Source organism: Mangifera indica, chromosome 3, assembly GCF_011075055.1.
Source record: "Mangifera indica cultivar Alphonso chromosome 3, CATAS_Mindica_2.1, whole genome shotgun sequence".
Classification (NCBI taxonomy): domain Eukaryota; kingdom Viridiplantae; phylum Streptophyta; class Magnoliopsida; order Sapindales; family Anacardiaceae; genus Mangifera; species Mangifera indica.
This window is the reverse complement of record NC_058139.1, coordinates 6302061-6319061: the sequence shown is the minus strand read 5'-3', so window position 1 is coordinate 6319061 and position 17001 is coordinate 6302061. Positions and strand designations below refer to the sequence as shown.

Here is a 17001-nt window from a genome sequence, read left to right as displayed (position 1 = left end):
TGCCAATTTCATAATCTTCATTATCATTATGGAGCCTTCTAAATTACACCCAACTCTCTCTCAATCGACTTCCACCATCATCTCAGAAGACAACAATCCAAAGCAATCAACAAAAGATCGTCAAGATGAACATATTTTGTTGGATCTGATTGTTGGTAACAAGGATTCCGATGAAGGGTCGAATCCGTCGAATCCGGAGCTCAACCTTATTGATTGTTTTAAGACATCTGCTAATTCTTCAACCCGAGATTCATTAGAGGAAGCTGCTACTACTACAGCTGTAACTCCTCAAGAAGGTAATGATGATGAAACCGAGCCTCGAGTATTTTCATGCAACTACTGTCAAAGAAAATTTTACAGCTCACAGGCGCTCGGGGGACACCAGAATGCGCATAAACGAGAGAGAACACTGGCGAGAAGAGGACACAGATCGATCAACGCTTCAGCTTCTTTTTCTTTTCTTTACTCCAATTCTCAACTAAACAGATATCCTAGTATGGCGTCTCTTCCTTTGCATGGTTCGTTCAACCGATCACTGGGAATTCAGGTTCACTCCATGATTCACAAGCCGTCTTTTGAGTCTTCACCCATCGCTTCTTCGAATGTTTACGGGCAAAACAGGTGGCCGAGACAAGCGGCGTTTGGGAAACTGAATTCACAAGAGAATAATTTTCAAGTGGGATTATCAAACTCCGGATCATCTTCTAGTAATGGAGCTGCGAGATTTGAAGGAGTTAGAAAATTTCCTGCTGTAAATGAAGGAAATATTGGAGGATTTTGGTGCGATTTTGTTAGCCCCTTTAAGACGAAACAAGATGAATTGCAAAAGCTGGACTTGTCCCTCAAGCTGTAAAGATTTTTTTTTAAACTTTTCTTTCATTATTGTTTTTCTTATTTCTCCTTTATTTTTCAGTGTAGATAGATTTCTTTTTTTATGGTTTTTTTGCTGTAAATATTTTTTATTTGTCAATAGAAGATTGATTTTGAGGGTTCTTGCTAATTGGAATAATAATAGTATTCTTAAGTTGGAAGTTAATGAAATGGCTTAAATTCTGTGCAAGTTTGGTGCTGCCAGTATGAAGTTTAATAAACTTGTACTAATTTCAGCTTATTCTTTGGCCAAAAGTTAATGTTATAGCAGTAAAAGATCTCTTTCTTTCCTCATTTTGTTGGCAATTTCCCGTTCCTTCTAGGCTTTGGTCTCACACTTGAGTACAATGAAATAAACTTCAGCTGATGCCATATCCACCACCATAATATAATTCAAATCTCTAAACATTAATTAGAATACGCGATGGATGTAACATTTTATCAAAGAGAGAGAGAAAGATAAATGAATTGAAAAAGTTTGATGATTTTAATTGATGGCAAATGAACTAAAATTGATTTGCATTTTTGATTGTACAGAGATGGACCCTAAGTAGAAATTTGAGTGATTCTAGTTGTCAATATACAGTGTTATACGTTTAAATATTAATAAATTATTTTTATAATTTTATATATAAATAACGATGATATATTATTTTATTATTAAATATTATTTTATTATTTATCCATGCAATGATATATTATTATTTATTATGTATAAAATAATTCTCTTTAAACATCACAAGATCTACTGTATGCAGTACATCTTTGACTTATTTATTAATGACTAAGTGATAAAAAAAATATAATTAAAATTTTTTAATAATATTTTAATATTAAACTTTTCATTCTTATTTAATAGATTGATTATTAAAAAGAAAAACTTTTTGACTTGCTTGCAGTTTGATAAATTGACTACCTTTATCCGATTTTCCCACATTAATTAACTACTAATAAATTGTTATAATTTACATTATTTATATTAACATATAAAATTAATTAATATAAATTTTTTTCCAAAATTTCAAAAAATATTTATTAATTAATCATTTCTTTAATTCTTATTGAAAATTTGGATCAGTAGGATAAATAAAATTTAAAAAAAAATGATAGAAGGTAGTGGAGGCATGAAAGAAAGAGGTAGGTAGGTGTGACTTAGTGATGGCATATAAAATTATAAATAAAATGAGTGTTTTTGCTATGCTATCAACATCATTATATTTTTTGTTGATTTAATAATAAGAGTAAATCTTGATTTATCACCTAAGAGATTCCCTTGATTGATTGATTTTCCGAGAATCAAGATGTTAAAAGCAACAGAAATCTTGCAATTATGACACTTAATTATTATTCAAATCTCACATTAACATTAACATGAGAAGAGATGTGATTTGTGGGCACAAAACGTTGAATAACTCATCTGGGCTTCTGCCACTTGTCATAATTCAGTTGGGTTGTCAATTTTCTTACTGTTGGACTGGCTTTATCCTCGAAGAATTAATGGAAAAAAAATAACCCTTTGATGTTGCCTCTGGGTTAAGGAACAATTGAAAAGCACGTGAGAATGTGGAGATATCATTTTGCAGAAATTAGGTGAAACTGGTCTTCTCTTTCAACATCTTGTCAGAATTAAAAAAAAGAAGGGTTAGCTTGTCGTCTTTAAAACTAACTTAACATTGTTGAAAAGCTTCATGCTTTAAAGCAGGTGGAGATGTCTCCAAATCCAATTTCAATCTATCACATTTTATATCTGACTTGTGCCATTACACATGTATACCCCCACCTGTCACTATCAATTTTTCTTTTTATTCATTTTTAGTTCAGTTGAAACAAAAACATAATGTTGGTCTCTTATTAGGATTGATAATCCTTGATTATCTTAATTTGAATGTAATTTGGAAAGTGCTCTTGACATCATCGCAAGCATTTTGAAATAGATTACATATACTATAAATTTCAACATGATGAAGATCTGTTAACTGATGAATTTTGAAGCTCAACAAGTTCTCAGGGAGACAACAAATCAGACCAATTATATTTATTCATTAACTTTGTAACTTGTCCTCTCAATACAAGTGACAATTCACTTAAAAGGAAAATTTTCTATTATAACACCAAAAATATCAGCCAGAACATTGCACAAACATCTCTACTTCTTCTCAATGTATGATTTGACAGATTGCATCCATCCAATGAACTCAGTTTTTTCCTTATTTCTCATGTATTCATGCAAGAAAATAGCCAGTTGTTCATCTATACCTCTTTCCTCCAAGTATGTAAAAAGTGAGTCTTGTAGCTCGTCATCCAATTCCCTGTTAACAACAAAACAGAAACAAACCAGCACTGCTTCAAAAATCTCCATATAAGATGCAGTAACATAACCCAAATATTATAACTTCGAATAAAAAAGAAAAAAAGGTACAAGGAATTTTGACTTCTCATGGCATTGTTTATGTTTCCTTTTATCAGTGGTTAAGAAAAAGAGATGAATTAGTACAGGTGATGAGCAATATTGTTTTAATTTCAAATAATGAGCAATCCAAAATGACAGAAGTAGTTCTGATTGAATATTTTAGGTGTATTAACAAGTTTATCAGTTCCCAAAACTCAAAGTTTTGCATCCTTTCTCTCTCTGATGTCTTGCTAGCCAAAAAGTAAATACAAAGAAAATAACATAAATTATCATACTTGAATTCAGGACCAACATAAGGCTGAGCAGACATCTTGTTATCATCTCGAATAAAAAGCTTTGTAATCTCTATGGTATCTGGCCAAGCAGAGCACATGAACTCCAACACATCACCATCACCCTTGGAGATATTGACAATCAAGGAAATGTGAAGCTTAACATCTTCACCTGCCGCAACACCATCTTTTGAAAAAGGAATGCATCCATCAAACATGGTAGCCTCAACTTTAATATCTTCATTCTCCCCAAATCTTCTGTTCAATCTGATCCACTGATCTCCTGATTGCTCATCAACTGTGAATGAATTAAATTTGGCAATAGGCTGCAATTTGAATCCAGGTTAACAATCCGAAATTTTGTCCATGAAAAAATTAAAAGGAAATAGATTCTCTGTCTCAATAAAAAATTTACTAGGGTAAATTTTATTATCAAGTTTCAGTCATTATGATATTTCAGAGTAATCATATTATGCATTGCCTCTGGGAAAATAAGCTTATATCAGTGTAGCCATAGTCACATTTTTGGAATGTCTCTTCATGTCCTAAAACTTTCACCTTTTTCTCGTTTTAAGCATGTCTTACCATTTCTTCTCAACAAGTTGATAGTCCTTTAAGAGTCAAATTTACTCCTAAAGAAAGGTATACAGGTATGAAGGTTGTCCCACTTTGCCTAAACCTATTCCATTGAGTTTTATAAGAAATCACAAAGAGTCAATTATAATCTCATATTCCACTATTTCTTCTTAATCTAGTCTAGCTAAATTGATTGATTTGAAAAGCGAGTTGCTTCCCTTTGACTATGCTGTGTTGTGCTGATTCTATTATGTCCAAAACTGAACTAAGAAAATATCTACAAAAAATGGCATCCCTATAACTTTTTATTTTCCTAATCAAGGAGAAAAAATTAGTAGCCATATAAAGGTGGCTATTCAACCAACTACTCTTGTGACTAAACTTATCTTTCCTATATAACCTTTCTTTTGTCAAACGCTTCATAGATTGGGCATCACTCCTCTCCAACTTACTGCTTAGTCACAGAAAATTTGTCTGCATGCAATTTCACGGGGAGGTACTGTGAGCATTTTAACATGACCTCTGAATAGTATCACTTGATGTATCAAATGCAATATTAGGATAAACAAGAATTCAGCTAGCAACATTTCTCAATCTGTCAAGGATTTGGTAAAAATATGATCCCTAAAGGAAATTAAAAGAAGAAAAGTCTTTGAGATGAAGTAAGCTTGATGGTTTGGAAAATAAGTTGAAGATTTCTGAACCTTTAAAAGAAAATCCACAATTGGAAGGATAAGCAAAAGCATCCTTTAAATAAGAATGCAAAATTAATAAATAATTCCAAACACTTTAACCTAGGATTACGCTTAATAATTATAAAATTTGAAAGGCTTATGTCATTGACAAGTATGCAAACTTGATCATCCAAAAGATAAAAAGTCTAAACATTTGAATGCAACAAAGGGTCAGACCGAGAATAAAATAGTGATCAAGCTAGAGCAAGCCTAATCCAAGCATGTGTTTATAGACTTGAAATATAAGTCACACTTCATAAGTCACAATCCTATAGAAGGTCCAAGAATAAATATTATCCAAATGGCTTTAAATGTTAGGAACATTTCATGCATAACAAGCTTACCATGAATCAATGAGGATAAACCATCTGTCCATACACATAGTGAAGCAGCTAAATTCTCTCTCTAGGCTCAACTACCACAAATGTAAAGTAAAAAACAAAGACCGTGATCTACCATTTGACACACCATTAAGCCCATCATCTTCATAGACTCGCCCATAATCCGGACAGGAGTCATGGGCCTAAATGAATGCACACCATTACAGAGCCAAGGCTGCAAAGCACCATAGATATGTTAAGGGGACTACAAGATCAGTCCACATTATAAACTAAACATATCTTACACACTGCAATTTCACTTAACCAAGTCATTTAAGCGCATATCATTGATTCTAACATTGGAGAGGTGAAACCTAAAATCTCACCAAGGCCATTTTTAATGCTACATTGTGCTTTATGAAGATACACGATTACACGACTAACTCACATATATGAGAATTCTAAAAAGTCAACTTTCCCCTCGTACACATTTCTTCTTTTTCAACAACTGGTAACAAAATTTGCCTAAAAGTTATCAATAACTTTTTTCATCTTCTGGTTGACTCGTTCTCATAATATCAGCCAAAACATAAACCACTTCAAACCCCACGTTCATTCAACCAACAGATTCCCAGATCACTTCAAGAAAATCCAAAAAAAAAATTATAAACATAAAAAGAAAATCTCATCTACAGGCCATTTTCCCAGAAAAACTCAGAAAACCAGAAAAAAAAAAACCATAAAAGAAGCGAGCAAAAATTATTTACTAAAAAACTATTTCAAGCAAAATACCTGTTTAGGAGGAGAGCGTTCAAGTTCGTATTGAATCTCGCTACGGAGAAGTCTTAGAATGTTACCTTCAATGGCAGATTTGCGCATTTCTGATATGTAATTTCTTATTGTGGTTTGGGATGTTGGGTTTAAGTTCAATATAAAAAGAGCTTTATTTTGTCTTGTAGGGTTAGGCAAAACGGTTGTGTAGAGAAGCTGAGTTCTCTTTAGAGATCGTATCAGACCCGCCATTTTGTTTATCAAGCTAGAGAAAGATTTGAGGATGATGTGGGCTTAGGGTTTAAGGCTGATGTTATGTAGTAACTGTTTTGACAATAAGGCGTAAATAAATAATAATTGAATTTATATTAAATTGCTTTTTAATTTGGTATTGTTCTTCCTCGATAAATAAAAATCTAGTTAATAGATACCGAACGAGAAAGAAATAAAAAAATTATTAAATAAATAATTAAAAATATATTTATAAGAAAAATCATAAAATTAAGATGTGAAATATATATATATATATATATATATATATATATATATATATATATATATAAGTTTAATATGATATATTATCAATAATATGTTTTTAAAAATACAATAATATTAAACATAATTTATATATTTTTTATAAATTTTTGTATAATAATTTAAATATAAAATATTTAATTAACTATTAAATATAATATATAATTAAAATTTAATCATTACAAAAAAAAATTTCCAAAAAGATTAAAGATTTAGATGATAAAAATATATATTTAATATAAAATATGTATTTAATATATTTTGATTTTAAAAATTTAAAATAATATATTTAAAATATAAATTAAACGAAAATGTAAATAATATATGTTTTTACTAATTAAAATAAAATTCCCAATTCTGACGATTGTATAGCCGCTAAAATGGGCCCATCAACCTCGGTTGAAAATTTTTGTCTCTTATTGGGCCTAACCCAAGTTAGCTTGCCAAATACCACTACCAAAAAACATTCAAGATAAAACCTCTTTCATTATATTTGTCTTTGAAGTTCAGGTACAACTTATAGTTCAATTTTTATTTAACCAAATTTAGAAAATACATAAATATTTATTTAATAAAATACTAAGTTTAATTTACTTAGAATTTATAATTTTAAATGCGGAAATAAAAAAAGATTATTTCAAATTTTTAATCAATATTTTCCCTATTGTATCAACTATATAGTAAATTAAATATTCAACAATTCTACTCATAACTCATTATTCAATAGATTGAGTTTGAATTTGCGTAAACTCAAATTTGGTTGGATTATAGTAGAGTTAAACTCAAATTCATCGAACTTATTTTTAAAATATTCAAATTCGGTTAGTTTAAAAAGAGTTGAGCTCAAATTTGAGCTTTATTCGATACAAAATTATTTTGATATATAATAATTCAAACGATATTATTTTAATTTATTCGTATTAAAATTTTCAAGCTTACAAGTTTTACAAGTCAAATGTCTTTAAAACTCAAACACAAAAATATTAAACATTTAAATTCATAATCAAACAAATTCAGTTTGAATCTGGTATTGTTTTTTAAATATGTAAATTAAACACAATTTGATAAATCATAATTATATATATAATCAAGCTTTTATAACCAAAAAACTTCAAATATTTTATATTTTTCGAAAACAAAAATGGCCCACTTAACTTGAAATAAGAATGATGATGATGATGATAATCCAACACTAATCATAATGTAATATCATACTCGCACTACACACCATAATTACCCAGCGTTACTTTCTCCCAGAAACCATTTTTAAAAACTGTCATAATGGCATTTCCGTAGTTTTCCTCAACTGCAGACCTTGATTCGCACAAGTCTATACTTATATAACTCCTTTGTCCAAAAGACCGGCTGTGGTACACGTCGATCGAAGATTCTCACTCTCTTTACAGATTTTCCAAATTTTTTTTATCAATCTTAATTTAATAAAAAATAATCCACCTCTATTATATTTTCAGCAATCTCTTAACGATTTTCTATGTTTGACATTATTTCTTGATTTAATGTATTGTTGAAAAGGACCCCAAAAGGTTATAAATTTATAACGTAAGGTCTTTCGTTTGGTGATATAATAGTAATAAACAAAAATTGTCAATTTCCATAATGTTGTGTAGAAAAAATTCAAGTTTTGATGATAGAGGATCAGTGCCAGTGTCGTTAAATGTGTATGATTTAACACCATTTAATGGCTATGCATATTGGCTTGGTCTTGGAGTCTACCATTCTGGAGTTCAAGGTCTGTATTTAAGCTTTGTTATTTGAAGAATTTAATTAACCTTTTTCTGGGTTTGTTTTAGATCTGATGCTGAACCTGCTAGATTGCTTTGTTTTTGTTTTTGGCTTTTGTTTTCTGCCTTTTTAGTGCTTCTGTTTTTCTCTGTTGCTGGCATTGGATCTGGTGGTGCTTGAATAAGTAAACTGAGATGTTTTTTTTTTGTGATGTGGGTTGGTGTTTAACTGAGCTTAGAAACGTTTTTTTTTTTTTTTTTTGCGGTTTGTTTTATGCGATAAGTTTGAAACTTTGAAATGCAGTTCATGGTGTAGAGTATGCATTTGGAGCTCATGAGTATCCAACGACTGGGATTTTTGAGGCAGAGCCGAAACAGTGTGATGGGTTTACATTTAGGAAGACAATTTTGATTGGCAAAACTGATATGGGGCTTTCGGAAGTGAGGGCAGTAATGGAGGAGTTAGCAGATGATTATAAAGGAAATGCATATAATTTAATCACTAAAAACTGTAACCATTTTTGCAACGATGCTTGTACTCGACTCACCGGAAATCCAATCCCCAGATGGGTCAATCGCCTCGCCAGAATCGGTAAGGCCTAATTACATTGCAATTTTATTGTTATTTTTGGCAAATACTTTCATTTGTAACTGAAATGGAAAAAAATGGTGAGAAATGTTAGGGTAAAAGACTTTTTCTACCATATTGAACTTTCTTTTCTTTCATTTTTCTGTAAAATTTATGGTTTTGGTTTCATTCATTTGATTTGTGTATAATGTACTAGTTTTTTTCTCAGATGTTTCCAGTTCTGGTTTAGATTATGATTCTGCAATAAGATTTTATCAACTGTTCTGCAGGATTTTTCTGTAATTGTATTCTTCCGGCGACTTTAAATTCGACTAAAATCCGGAATCATAGAATAGAAGATAAAGTTTATGAAGGGGAGAAGAAGACATCGACAAGTGAATCGAATAGATTCACATCTTCAAATTCGTCTTCATCATCATCGTCTTCTCCTTCCAGGACTCAATTTCGGGGTAGAAGTAGAACCAGGCGAGCTCTTCCTCCATCTTCCCCTTTGATTCTTGGTTCTTCATCATCTTGATGTTCAAAGTGTTACAAATATTGAAATTCCTATCCATTTTTTTCACTCAAGCTGCACAATGAAAGGTCGCAAAGCAAAGCGAAATTTTAATTATTTGTTTGATTCTTTCTTGTGATTTGATGGGGCTAACATATTATCAAGAAACTTTGCAGTTGCAGGAATGTTGCACATATTTGTACAATTGTATGCTTCAGCTTCAATTCAGTTTTTGTTATTGTGTCTCTGCAAAATTTTTTTTAATCAAATATGTCCTCCATAGTTGCCTTTTGAAAATCTTGCATTTGACAAAAATAATGCAAATTTAAACAGTATAGAATTGGATTCGGTGAAGGGATTGAAGTAGATTTAAAGTGGGAAAAGTTAAAGTTAGAGCTGAAGGATTGAGTTTCCCGTGAAACTTGCAGTCTTTAACAGGAGAGATTCCCCTGAAAATTTTAGTCAAGATTTTTTCTTTTCTTGGTTTTCTTGAAAAGGAAGGCAATTATTTTATTCTTAATTTAACACTGTTCAGTTCAATCATAACGACACATCATCATTAATTATATGCATAATAGGGAATCATACTCTTTAATCATTGTTGCCGTACATTTGTGTGAGAAAAAGTTTGGGTGGCGTTGAGTGCTTTGAATAATCTCTTTATTCCTTGTACTAAATGAATAGACAATTTTCTTTCACTAGAAAAATTTTAATTATAATTTATTGTCATTAATAAATATAAATGGCACAAAAAGAAAAAGGTGGGGTAGATGCAATTCTTCTTTAAATCAATATTTGCTTTTACAATCCATTTCTTTAATAATTATTATAATAATCCATGACCTTGATCAACCTCAGAGTTTTAAGACCCTCCTGATAATATTATGTGGTGAAATAATATAAAATTCCAAAGTTCAAGTCTTGCTTTTAGCTTGCCATTACTTTGCAAACAGAAAGAGAAAATTAATTTTTGTAAATAGGGAAATATTTTTTGTGAAAAAGGATGTACTAAAAGCCAACCGACATGACGAAGCAAGCTTGAGATTGAGAGGAAACGAGTGGTGTGTAGAGTAGACCTATCCTAGCCATAGCTGCCTTGTGAAGATAGACTTTTCAGAGAACAATTACACGCAAGCAGATGTATATGGTGAAAGGCAAACATGGAAAGATTCCTGCTAAATTGGCACCACTCACAAATTCATTTGACACAGTCTAGGCAAAACAAAGCGCAACACAACAAAACAATATGACTACATCGACGATGGGCGAGCACCTCCAAAACGATAGCCAAACAATGCAAAACTAATTTCAAATCTATCCATCTATGCAACTGATCCACAGTTTATTTAACACAAGCAAATTTCGACCATCACTTCAGTTCTTTGTGATAAATTATATTGAAAACTATTTGAGAAGTTTTCGACAATCATCATATAATGACAATGCTAATGAGTTTGAACATGACTCTCTCATGTCTAGAAAGTGAAATATAAATATAAAATCAAGATTGCAAACACGTAAAATAATACAGGGCCAGTTTGGTTTGTGTACTTCCAACAGTCCTGCAAACAGATTAAACAAATAGATGTGATTAAAGAATGCAGAACCTAAACTTCCACAAAACTTGAAACATTTTTTAGGCACTTTTGTAAGTGTAAGATAAAGATTACAATGCTACCTACTTGAGTAAAAATGGCAGTTTACAGCTAAGAATCAAGTAGGCTAAAAGAAGTCGAGTTTATGCTTGCTTTTCTTTCATCCATTCTACAAAATTGTCTAGGATCAATGGCCAAGCAAGATTCGGATCATAGTTATCAAAGTCCGGGAAGCTTATCTGTCAAATGATTAAAAGGTCATCAGAAACCCATTAAATATGATGTTTACAAGAAAAAATGCTCTTTATTCAGCAGGGAGAAAAAGGTATTCAAGAATGCTTCAGCATGTTTATTATGCAAAACCAAGTGCAAAGGTGCAAACAGCATCTTATAGAAGTTAAGATGAAACCCCACCTCCTTTCTTCATTTCTATGATTATTTCAATGATAATTTAATCATTTTTCGCATAACATAAACGGTAACATATTAGTCAGAACTATGAACAGTGAAAGTAGCAAAGCTTTACATGCCACCTCTATCCACAGTTCCACACTGTAGGAGAGAACATCAATGCGGATTTAGAATTCCCACCCAACCCCCACCCTTTCCTCATAAAGAACCCTCCTAAAAGGTGAAGTCCCAATGCATCTCATAATATTTACTCACGCCTCTGACACATTGCCAGAGAACATATAGAATTCCACCTTGACCAAGAAATATTCTCAATAATATTGTAACCAAATTCTAAATCAAAAAACAAACAACAAACATTCTTATATTGAGGTGTGTCTCTGCCCATTGGTGCATATCTTGTGAAGCAAAGATGTTTTCTCAATGACATGTACTCCAAAAAGTGAACCACCTTGTCAAACTATTATTTTATAAGAACATTAAAAAAAGGATGAAGTTTCAAACCAAGAGTTAAAAGTATAACTACCTCATTGCAGAACCTGAAAAAGCCCATCCACTGATCCATGTTTATGACCTTGTAATCAGTTTGAATCTGAATCCAGAAAACAAGAAATGTTTGTATTAGGACCATTGTTTATTCACTCAGGGCGATGGGGAGTGTTACAAAGACATTAGGATTATTTATGTAGGCTTGTTTGCTCATCATTAAGCACATAAAACAGCACTAAGGTATTTTGATATTAGCTAACTTTTTGCAGGAGAACAATAAAAACGTAACTAACACACTTCCATCAACAAGATGGCAAAAGGCAACAGCAGTAACAGCCCAACACAGGTAAGCTAACAGACTAGAGAGAAGTATAACTCAAAAAAGATAATATCCCAGTAGCTAAGATTGAAATGAGATCTTCATTCATAAAAGCATGACAAGCTGCAGGTGTATTAGCCATATCATATTAAAAATACCCAGCAACATACCAACTGCAATCTTCGAAGACGTCTAATCAAGTAGCCACTCACCTTTAGGTACTCAACAAAATAGTCAACCTGGGCACGAAATTGAGATCCTAAAACAAGATCCAGCAGTTCACAGACACTCTCTATGTCTACACTCTTTTGTTTCTCCTCTGACAGACAATATCATAGATATTAAAAAAAAGGAAAAAAACCACAGACATCTCAACATCCAAATTCACGGGTCATAAACTTATGATACCTGTCAAGCAATACTGGAATGCGTAGGTATAGAAATCCATAAAGTTTGATGGCCTTTTAACCTTTAAAAGATGAAAAGATAATGTCAGCATTTGAATACCATTTAATGTACAAAATCAAGAATCATTTAATATAACAAGCCAATCAAATTGGCAAATGTTCAGAAAGGAGAATGTAAGAATATTCCACCTCTTTCTCCAGCTCTGGGAGGGCTTTCTTTAATTTATTTATATTGTCAACCCTCAGTGATTTGAGGCCCCTCCGCCACTCTTCCTATCAAAAAAGGATCATCAAGGCAATTTATAAGGCAATACCAAACACATGAATTCATAATGTACTGTTGATGATCCTCAAACTAAAAATGTTTTGAAGAATGCATCAAACTAAACATACATAATATTAGGAAAACATTCTTCTTCATTTAGTAGACAGGTCAAAGCTGCTGCCAAACAGTTGGCAATCAAACAACGACCCCAGTGAAACATTTATGAGTCATCTCTATTATTCACACAGGTATTAACACACTTCATAGTCAACCTAGGTATGACAATTTATACAAATCCCATAAACACAATTCAATTCAATCCAACACAGTTAATGGAACTGGATATATCTCAGTTCTGGGGTTTATATAAACTGGTTAAAGGTAAAAATGGTTGACCTTAAAAAATGATAATTAATTAGGTAGTGTTCAGATACGCTGCCTAACCCAGAATCGATCTGCCATTGACCAACAAAAAAGATTTTTTTTTCTAATCAGTCTACTCTTCATCAGTGAATATAGTTGAAAGAATTCTCAATACCATATGATCCAAACAAAAAGCCTGAGAACCATGTTTACGAACAGATGGCAAAACAAATGAAATTGTTGCCAAGAAAAGGCATAACATAAAATTCCTAGGTACTCTGACCATCCAATGGTTCACTTTAAAAACTTAAAAGCAATTAATATATTTCTGAAAGGCTCATCATACATGAATAACATTTAAGGAAAAGAAATCCAATGTTGCATTCAATTCTAATCCCCACCCACACACACATATTCTCCCTCTCTGTTTTTAGTTCAGAAACTTTGAAAATGTGTTTCTATCCTATTCAAACTTATGCTAATTAAAATTATTATAGAGTGAAGAATTCAAACAGATACCAAAACTTCTTCTTATGTCCTAAATTCCAGCTAAAAGTTGAGAATAATATCAGTACTCAACAGCTGGATCATCATATAAAATGATATCCAATAAGTGTCTAACTGAAGGATACAAAACTAAATAACTATTCTGTCTATTTCAGATAAAATAGAAAAAAGACCAATGTTCCTTACCAGGGTAAAGTACCCTTGCTTCTCAGCTTTCATTTTCCTGATATGTGTAGTCCATCAGTTCTATTATATTATCTTGAGACTTAGAGTTAAGAAGGGAGGTATCAAACGCATATATATGCAACTTACCAAGCCAGCATCAAGACCCTAACATCAGTATGACTGACATCCATATCTGAACAAAGAGCTTCAATACCTACAGGGCTGTTCAAATAGTGTATATAACATCAGAAAGTATTCACGTCTTCAAATGCTTACACAACACACGCAAACATAATTTGAATTACAATAGCCTGGTGCAGTTCAATACATGGAATATCTTAAAGACTAAATGATAAAATAAACAAACACTTCCATTTGAAGATTATACAAATCCATCTAGGTTAACAGAAAGCATCTGATCCTTCTTTTCCTGGTTATAATCATTCAAATTTAAAAAGAGTTTGACTAGAAAGAAACTTAAAAATCATGATAACTGCTAACAATAAAATAAATGTATCACAAATGATTAACAAACACAAATTTTGCAACTTGAGAAGTGCAAAAGTTTTTATTTCATATAATGTAATCACACAAAGAAAAATTGATTCTCTTTTCTATAAATGTAAGCTACCGAATGAAAAAGAGAGAGCATTGAACAATCAAAATATCGACCAAAATAATTGCACATACATAGCAAAATGAATCAGAAAAGCAAGAGGCTAATTTTAAGAAAGCTTACTACCAAAATTACACAAATTCTAATCAGATACCAGCTATAATTTATGAAAACCTGGTAATGGTATTTACATTAAATTTTACAATACTACTAAAAATTGCACAATATTATAATACCACCACCATAAATCAAATCATATATATATAACCGTGCTTACTCGATCACACCAGAAGACCTATCTGCATATGTATAAAAAAGGTTGTCAAATCGTTCCATCTCTTTCGAAGATGCTTTACCTGAAGCTGCACAATTGAGATACAAGATGACTATGATTGTCTAATATTGTTGTAGCAACTCTACAACACCTTAACAGGGAAAGAATAAGATAATAGATTAATTCTTTCAAAAATGAACATAAACAGAGAACAGCTACATATTTTAGTTCCTCAGCCCACAAATTTTCAGCTGTAACTTGTGAATAGGTCCACTACAATATATTTTCTTTGATTCCCATTGATTTTCATTTTCTCTTAAAACTTTTACATCCACAAACATGATTGACAACCTTCCCAAGCATGTCAACCTTATATGAACACTATGATAAGTTCTACAATCAATTAACTATAAACATAATTAGCACAGTAAAAGTATATATGTAATGTACTTCAAATGATTTTGGAATATTTGGAATTGCCATCGGCTACATGAGTCGGGAGAAAAATGAACATTTAGTGAAGATCTTCAAAACAAGTAGGAGGAACTAAATAATCACACTTCCAATGTAAGGGTACAACAAATGCTCAACAATAGACAAGCTGAACAAAGAAAAGTTTTCAATTTATAGATGGTCTAATCATTGTGTCAGGCCACCCATTAAGCAGTTCTGCACACGCAAGCATAAGGAAACAAGCAGGGGGAAACCTGCCCAGGTGAGGTGAGAAAATTAGTAATTGTGGATGACAAGTGGCAGACCACAAATGGCTAAGGGAGTGATTGTTGTAAGGCAAAATGAATAAGGTACATGGAAGGAAAGAGGATCAAGAACAGATTCAGGAAATTAGGGGCTAAGGCTTTGTGGGGGTGGTAGCGGTGGCAAGTGGCACCTCTGATTTGCCAGATTTCATTTCTTCTTTAGATCTGTTTTGTTTGTTTGGTAGTTTCCAGCATGTCAACCTGAGCCCGCCATTGTAGTGACTGAATTTCTAGCTAATAATATTGACTTCGACTCTGTTTTCAGAAGAATAGGCTTGTTTGTGTGTGAATATTGGAGCCTTGGAATTGGTTTGCAGGTTCCTAACACATTATCTATGAGAGTGCCACATCTCATAATTTTATACAAAATATTGAACATTATTTCTAATAAAAAATCCATTATATGTTTTCGAGCATTAATTGTAATAAATTAAATTTCGAAAAGTGCACAATAATGTTATCAAACATCAAAGAATTACATTTTCTCAGCGATGGAATTATAGTTTCATCCTCGTTTTAAATTGGCCAATAAGATAATTTTCCTTTTGTCCAATAGGTAAGTATTAAAAAATCAGCGAGGCGATGGGCATCCAAAGATGATATTAAGTGAAAAAAAAAAAACCAGAGTATAGGAATCAAAATGGGCCGGACTTTTTTATACAATCGTACGGCTACAAGTGAACAGATATAACTTTAAAATAGGTAACAATTTGTTCAAATAATCTTTCAACAAGAGAATTTGCTTTAGAAAACAATGAAAATTTCCGAAGAGCTGATAATTTAAAGATAATCAAATCACAATCGAAATCAGCAACTAATCAAAAGATGAAAAATGAAGATCGATACAGTAAAAAAGAAAGAATACCAGAGCGAAAGAGATCGGGAGAGTCTGTAGAATTACTTTGACCCGTTTTCCTCGATGCAGAACGACGCATCTTCATCAAAAACATAAGAGAATTACACTCTTAATTTAATTTTTGTTCATAAAAATTAAAAGAAAAAGAGAGATAGAAATAAAAATAATATAAAGAAGAAGGAAAAAGAGAACCTCGGAAGTGAGCGAACGAAGAGGAAGCTTCGTTGCACCAAAACGTTTCCAATTTCTATATAGAAAGAAAGAAACCTTCCTTTTCTATTATTTATTGGTTTTATTTTATAAATTATAAGTTGATGTTTAAAATGAAAGGAGCCTGGTTAAAAACTCGAATGTATGGAATGGCATCTTTATTTTATTTCTGACTACGGCTGGATTTGAATCAAATCGAGCTCAGCTCGCAGCCAGTTCGGGCTCGGCTCATTTTATGTAGGGACAGTTTAAGTTTGGCTCGAGTTCGATTCGAACTGAACTCGGCTTGAGTTCGGCTCATTTTTGGCTCAGTTCGATTCGTTTTTCATATCAAAATGACATCGTTTTGCGTATATATACAGATCAAAACGACGTCGTTTTGTATAAAAAAAATTTTAAAAAAATCTACCTTGTCAAGCCGAACCAGTTCGAGCTCGGCTCAAACTTGATCGAGC

General features: G+C 32.1%; 4 protein-coding genes across 8 annotated transcripts in view; 2 read left to right on the top strand and 2 right to left on the bottom strand.

Annotated features, from left to right (window-relative positions):
* LOC123211714 (uncharacterized protein At2g39795, mitochondrial-like) overlaps positions 1-6299 on the bottom strand; it is a 59167-nt gene extending 52868 nt beyond the window's left edge. The window contains exons 1-4 of one of the 4 annotated variants that reach the window (XM_044630560.1): positions 5975-6298; positions 5319-5417; positions 3556-3878; positions 2882-3179 (exon numbers count right to left, since the gene is read on the bottom strand). In XM_044630560.1, coding sequence (XP_044486495.1) covers positions 3017-3179; positions 3556-3878; positions 5319-5417; positions 5975-6205 — 816 coding nt within the window. In that variant the 5' untranslated portion in view covers positions 6206-6298 and the 3' untranslated portion in view covers positions 2882-3016. Of the gene's footprint in view, positions 1-2881; positions 3180-3555; positions 3879-5318; positions 5418-5974 lie in introns of those variants that run through there. The other 3 variants (XM_044630559.1, XM_044630562.1, XM_044630561.1) reach the window with 3 other exon arrangements.
* On the top strand, positions 27-913 carry LOC123211713 (zinc finger protein 1-like). The gene has a single exon (XM_044630558.1). The coding sequence runs from the start codon at positions 29-31 to the stop codon at positions 851-853; it is 825 nt and encodes a 274-aa protein (XP_044486493.1). The 5' UTR covers positions 27-28; the 3' UTR covers positions 854-913.
* A 1568-nt stretch (positions 6300-7867) lies between the features above and the next one.
* LOC123211718 (deSI-like protein At4g17486) lies at positions 7868-9565 on the top strand. Its single transcript, XM_044630565.1, has 3 exons — positions 7868-8237; positions 8534-8821; positions 9088-9565. Exons 1-3 carry the CDS (start codon positions 8105-8107, stop codon positions 9333-9335), a joined length of 669 nt encoding a protein of 222 aa, XP_044486500.1. The 5' UTR covers positions 7868-8104; the 3' UTR covers positions 9336-9565.
* Positions 9566-10671: 1106 nt separating this feature from the next.
* LOC123212414 (DCN1-like protein 4) lies at positions 10672-16684 on the bottom strand. 2 transcript variants are annotated; one of them, XM_044631538.1, is made up of 11 exons: positions 16529-16684; positions 16346-16415; positions 14726-14810; positions 13980-14054; positions 13854-13890; positions 12722-12805; positions 12534-12594; positions 12338-12444; positions 11844-11909; positions 10990-11145; positions 10672-10873 (listed from the first exon to the last, which is right to left on the bottom strand). In XM_044631538.1, exons 2-10 carry the CDS (start codon positions 16413-16415, stop codon positions 11050-11052), a joined length of 681 nt encoding a protein of 226 aa, XP_044487473.1. In that variant the 5' UTR covers positions 16529-16684; the 3' UTR covers positions 10672-10873; positions 10990-11049. The 2 variants fall into 2 exon arrangements, with proteins under 2 accessions (XP_044487473.1, XP_044487472.1); XM_044631537.1 differs by having other exon boundaries at positions 10994-11145.
* Positions 16685-17001: the final 317 nt, after the last annotated feature.

Excerpts from the sequence above, each read along its gene's own strand:
- LOC123211713 (XM_044630558.1), top strand. The coding sequence starts at position 29 with ATGGAGCCTTCTAAATTACACCCAACTCTCTCTCAATCGACTTCCACC.
- LOC123211718 (XM_044630565.1), top strand. The coding sequence starts at position 8,105 with ATGTTGTGTAGAAAAAATTCAAGTTTTGATGATAGAGGATCAGTGCCA. Across the intron at positions 8,238-8,533 it reads CTACCATTCTGGAGTTCAAG|TTCATGGTGTAGAGTATGCA; the intron begins GTCTGTATTTAA and ends TTTGAAATGCAG. Across the intron at positions 8,822-9,087 it reads CAATCGCCTCGCCAGAATCG|GATTTTTCTGTAATTGTATT; the intron begins GTAAGGCCTAAT and ends ACTGTTCTGCAG.
- LOC123212414 (XM_044631538.1), bottom strand. The coding sequence starts at position 16,415 with ATGCGTCGTTCTGCATCGAGGAAAACGGGTCAAAGTAATTCTACAGAC. Across the intron at positions 14,811-16,345 it reads TCCCGATCTCTTTCGCTCTG|CTTCAGGTAAAGCATCTTCG; the intron begins GTATTCTTTCTT and ends TCAATTGTGCAG. Across the intron at positions 14,055-14,725 it reads AGGTCTTCTGGTGTGATCGA|CCCTGTAGGTATTGAAGCTC; the intron begins GTAAGCACGGTT and ends CTATTTGAACAG.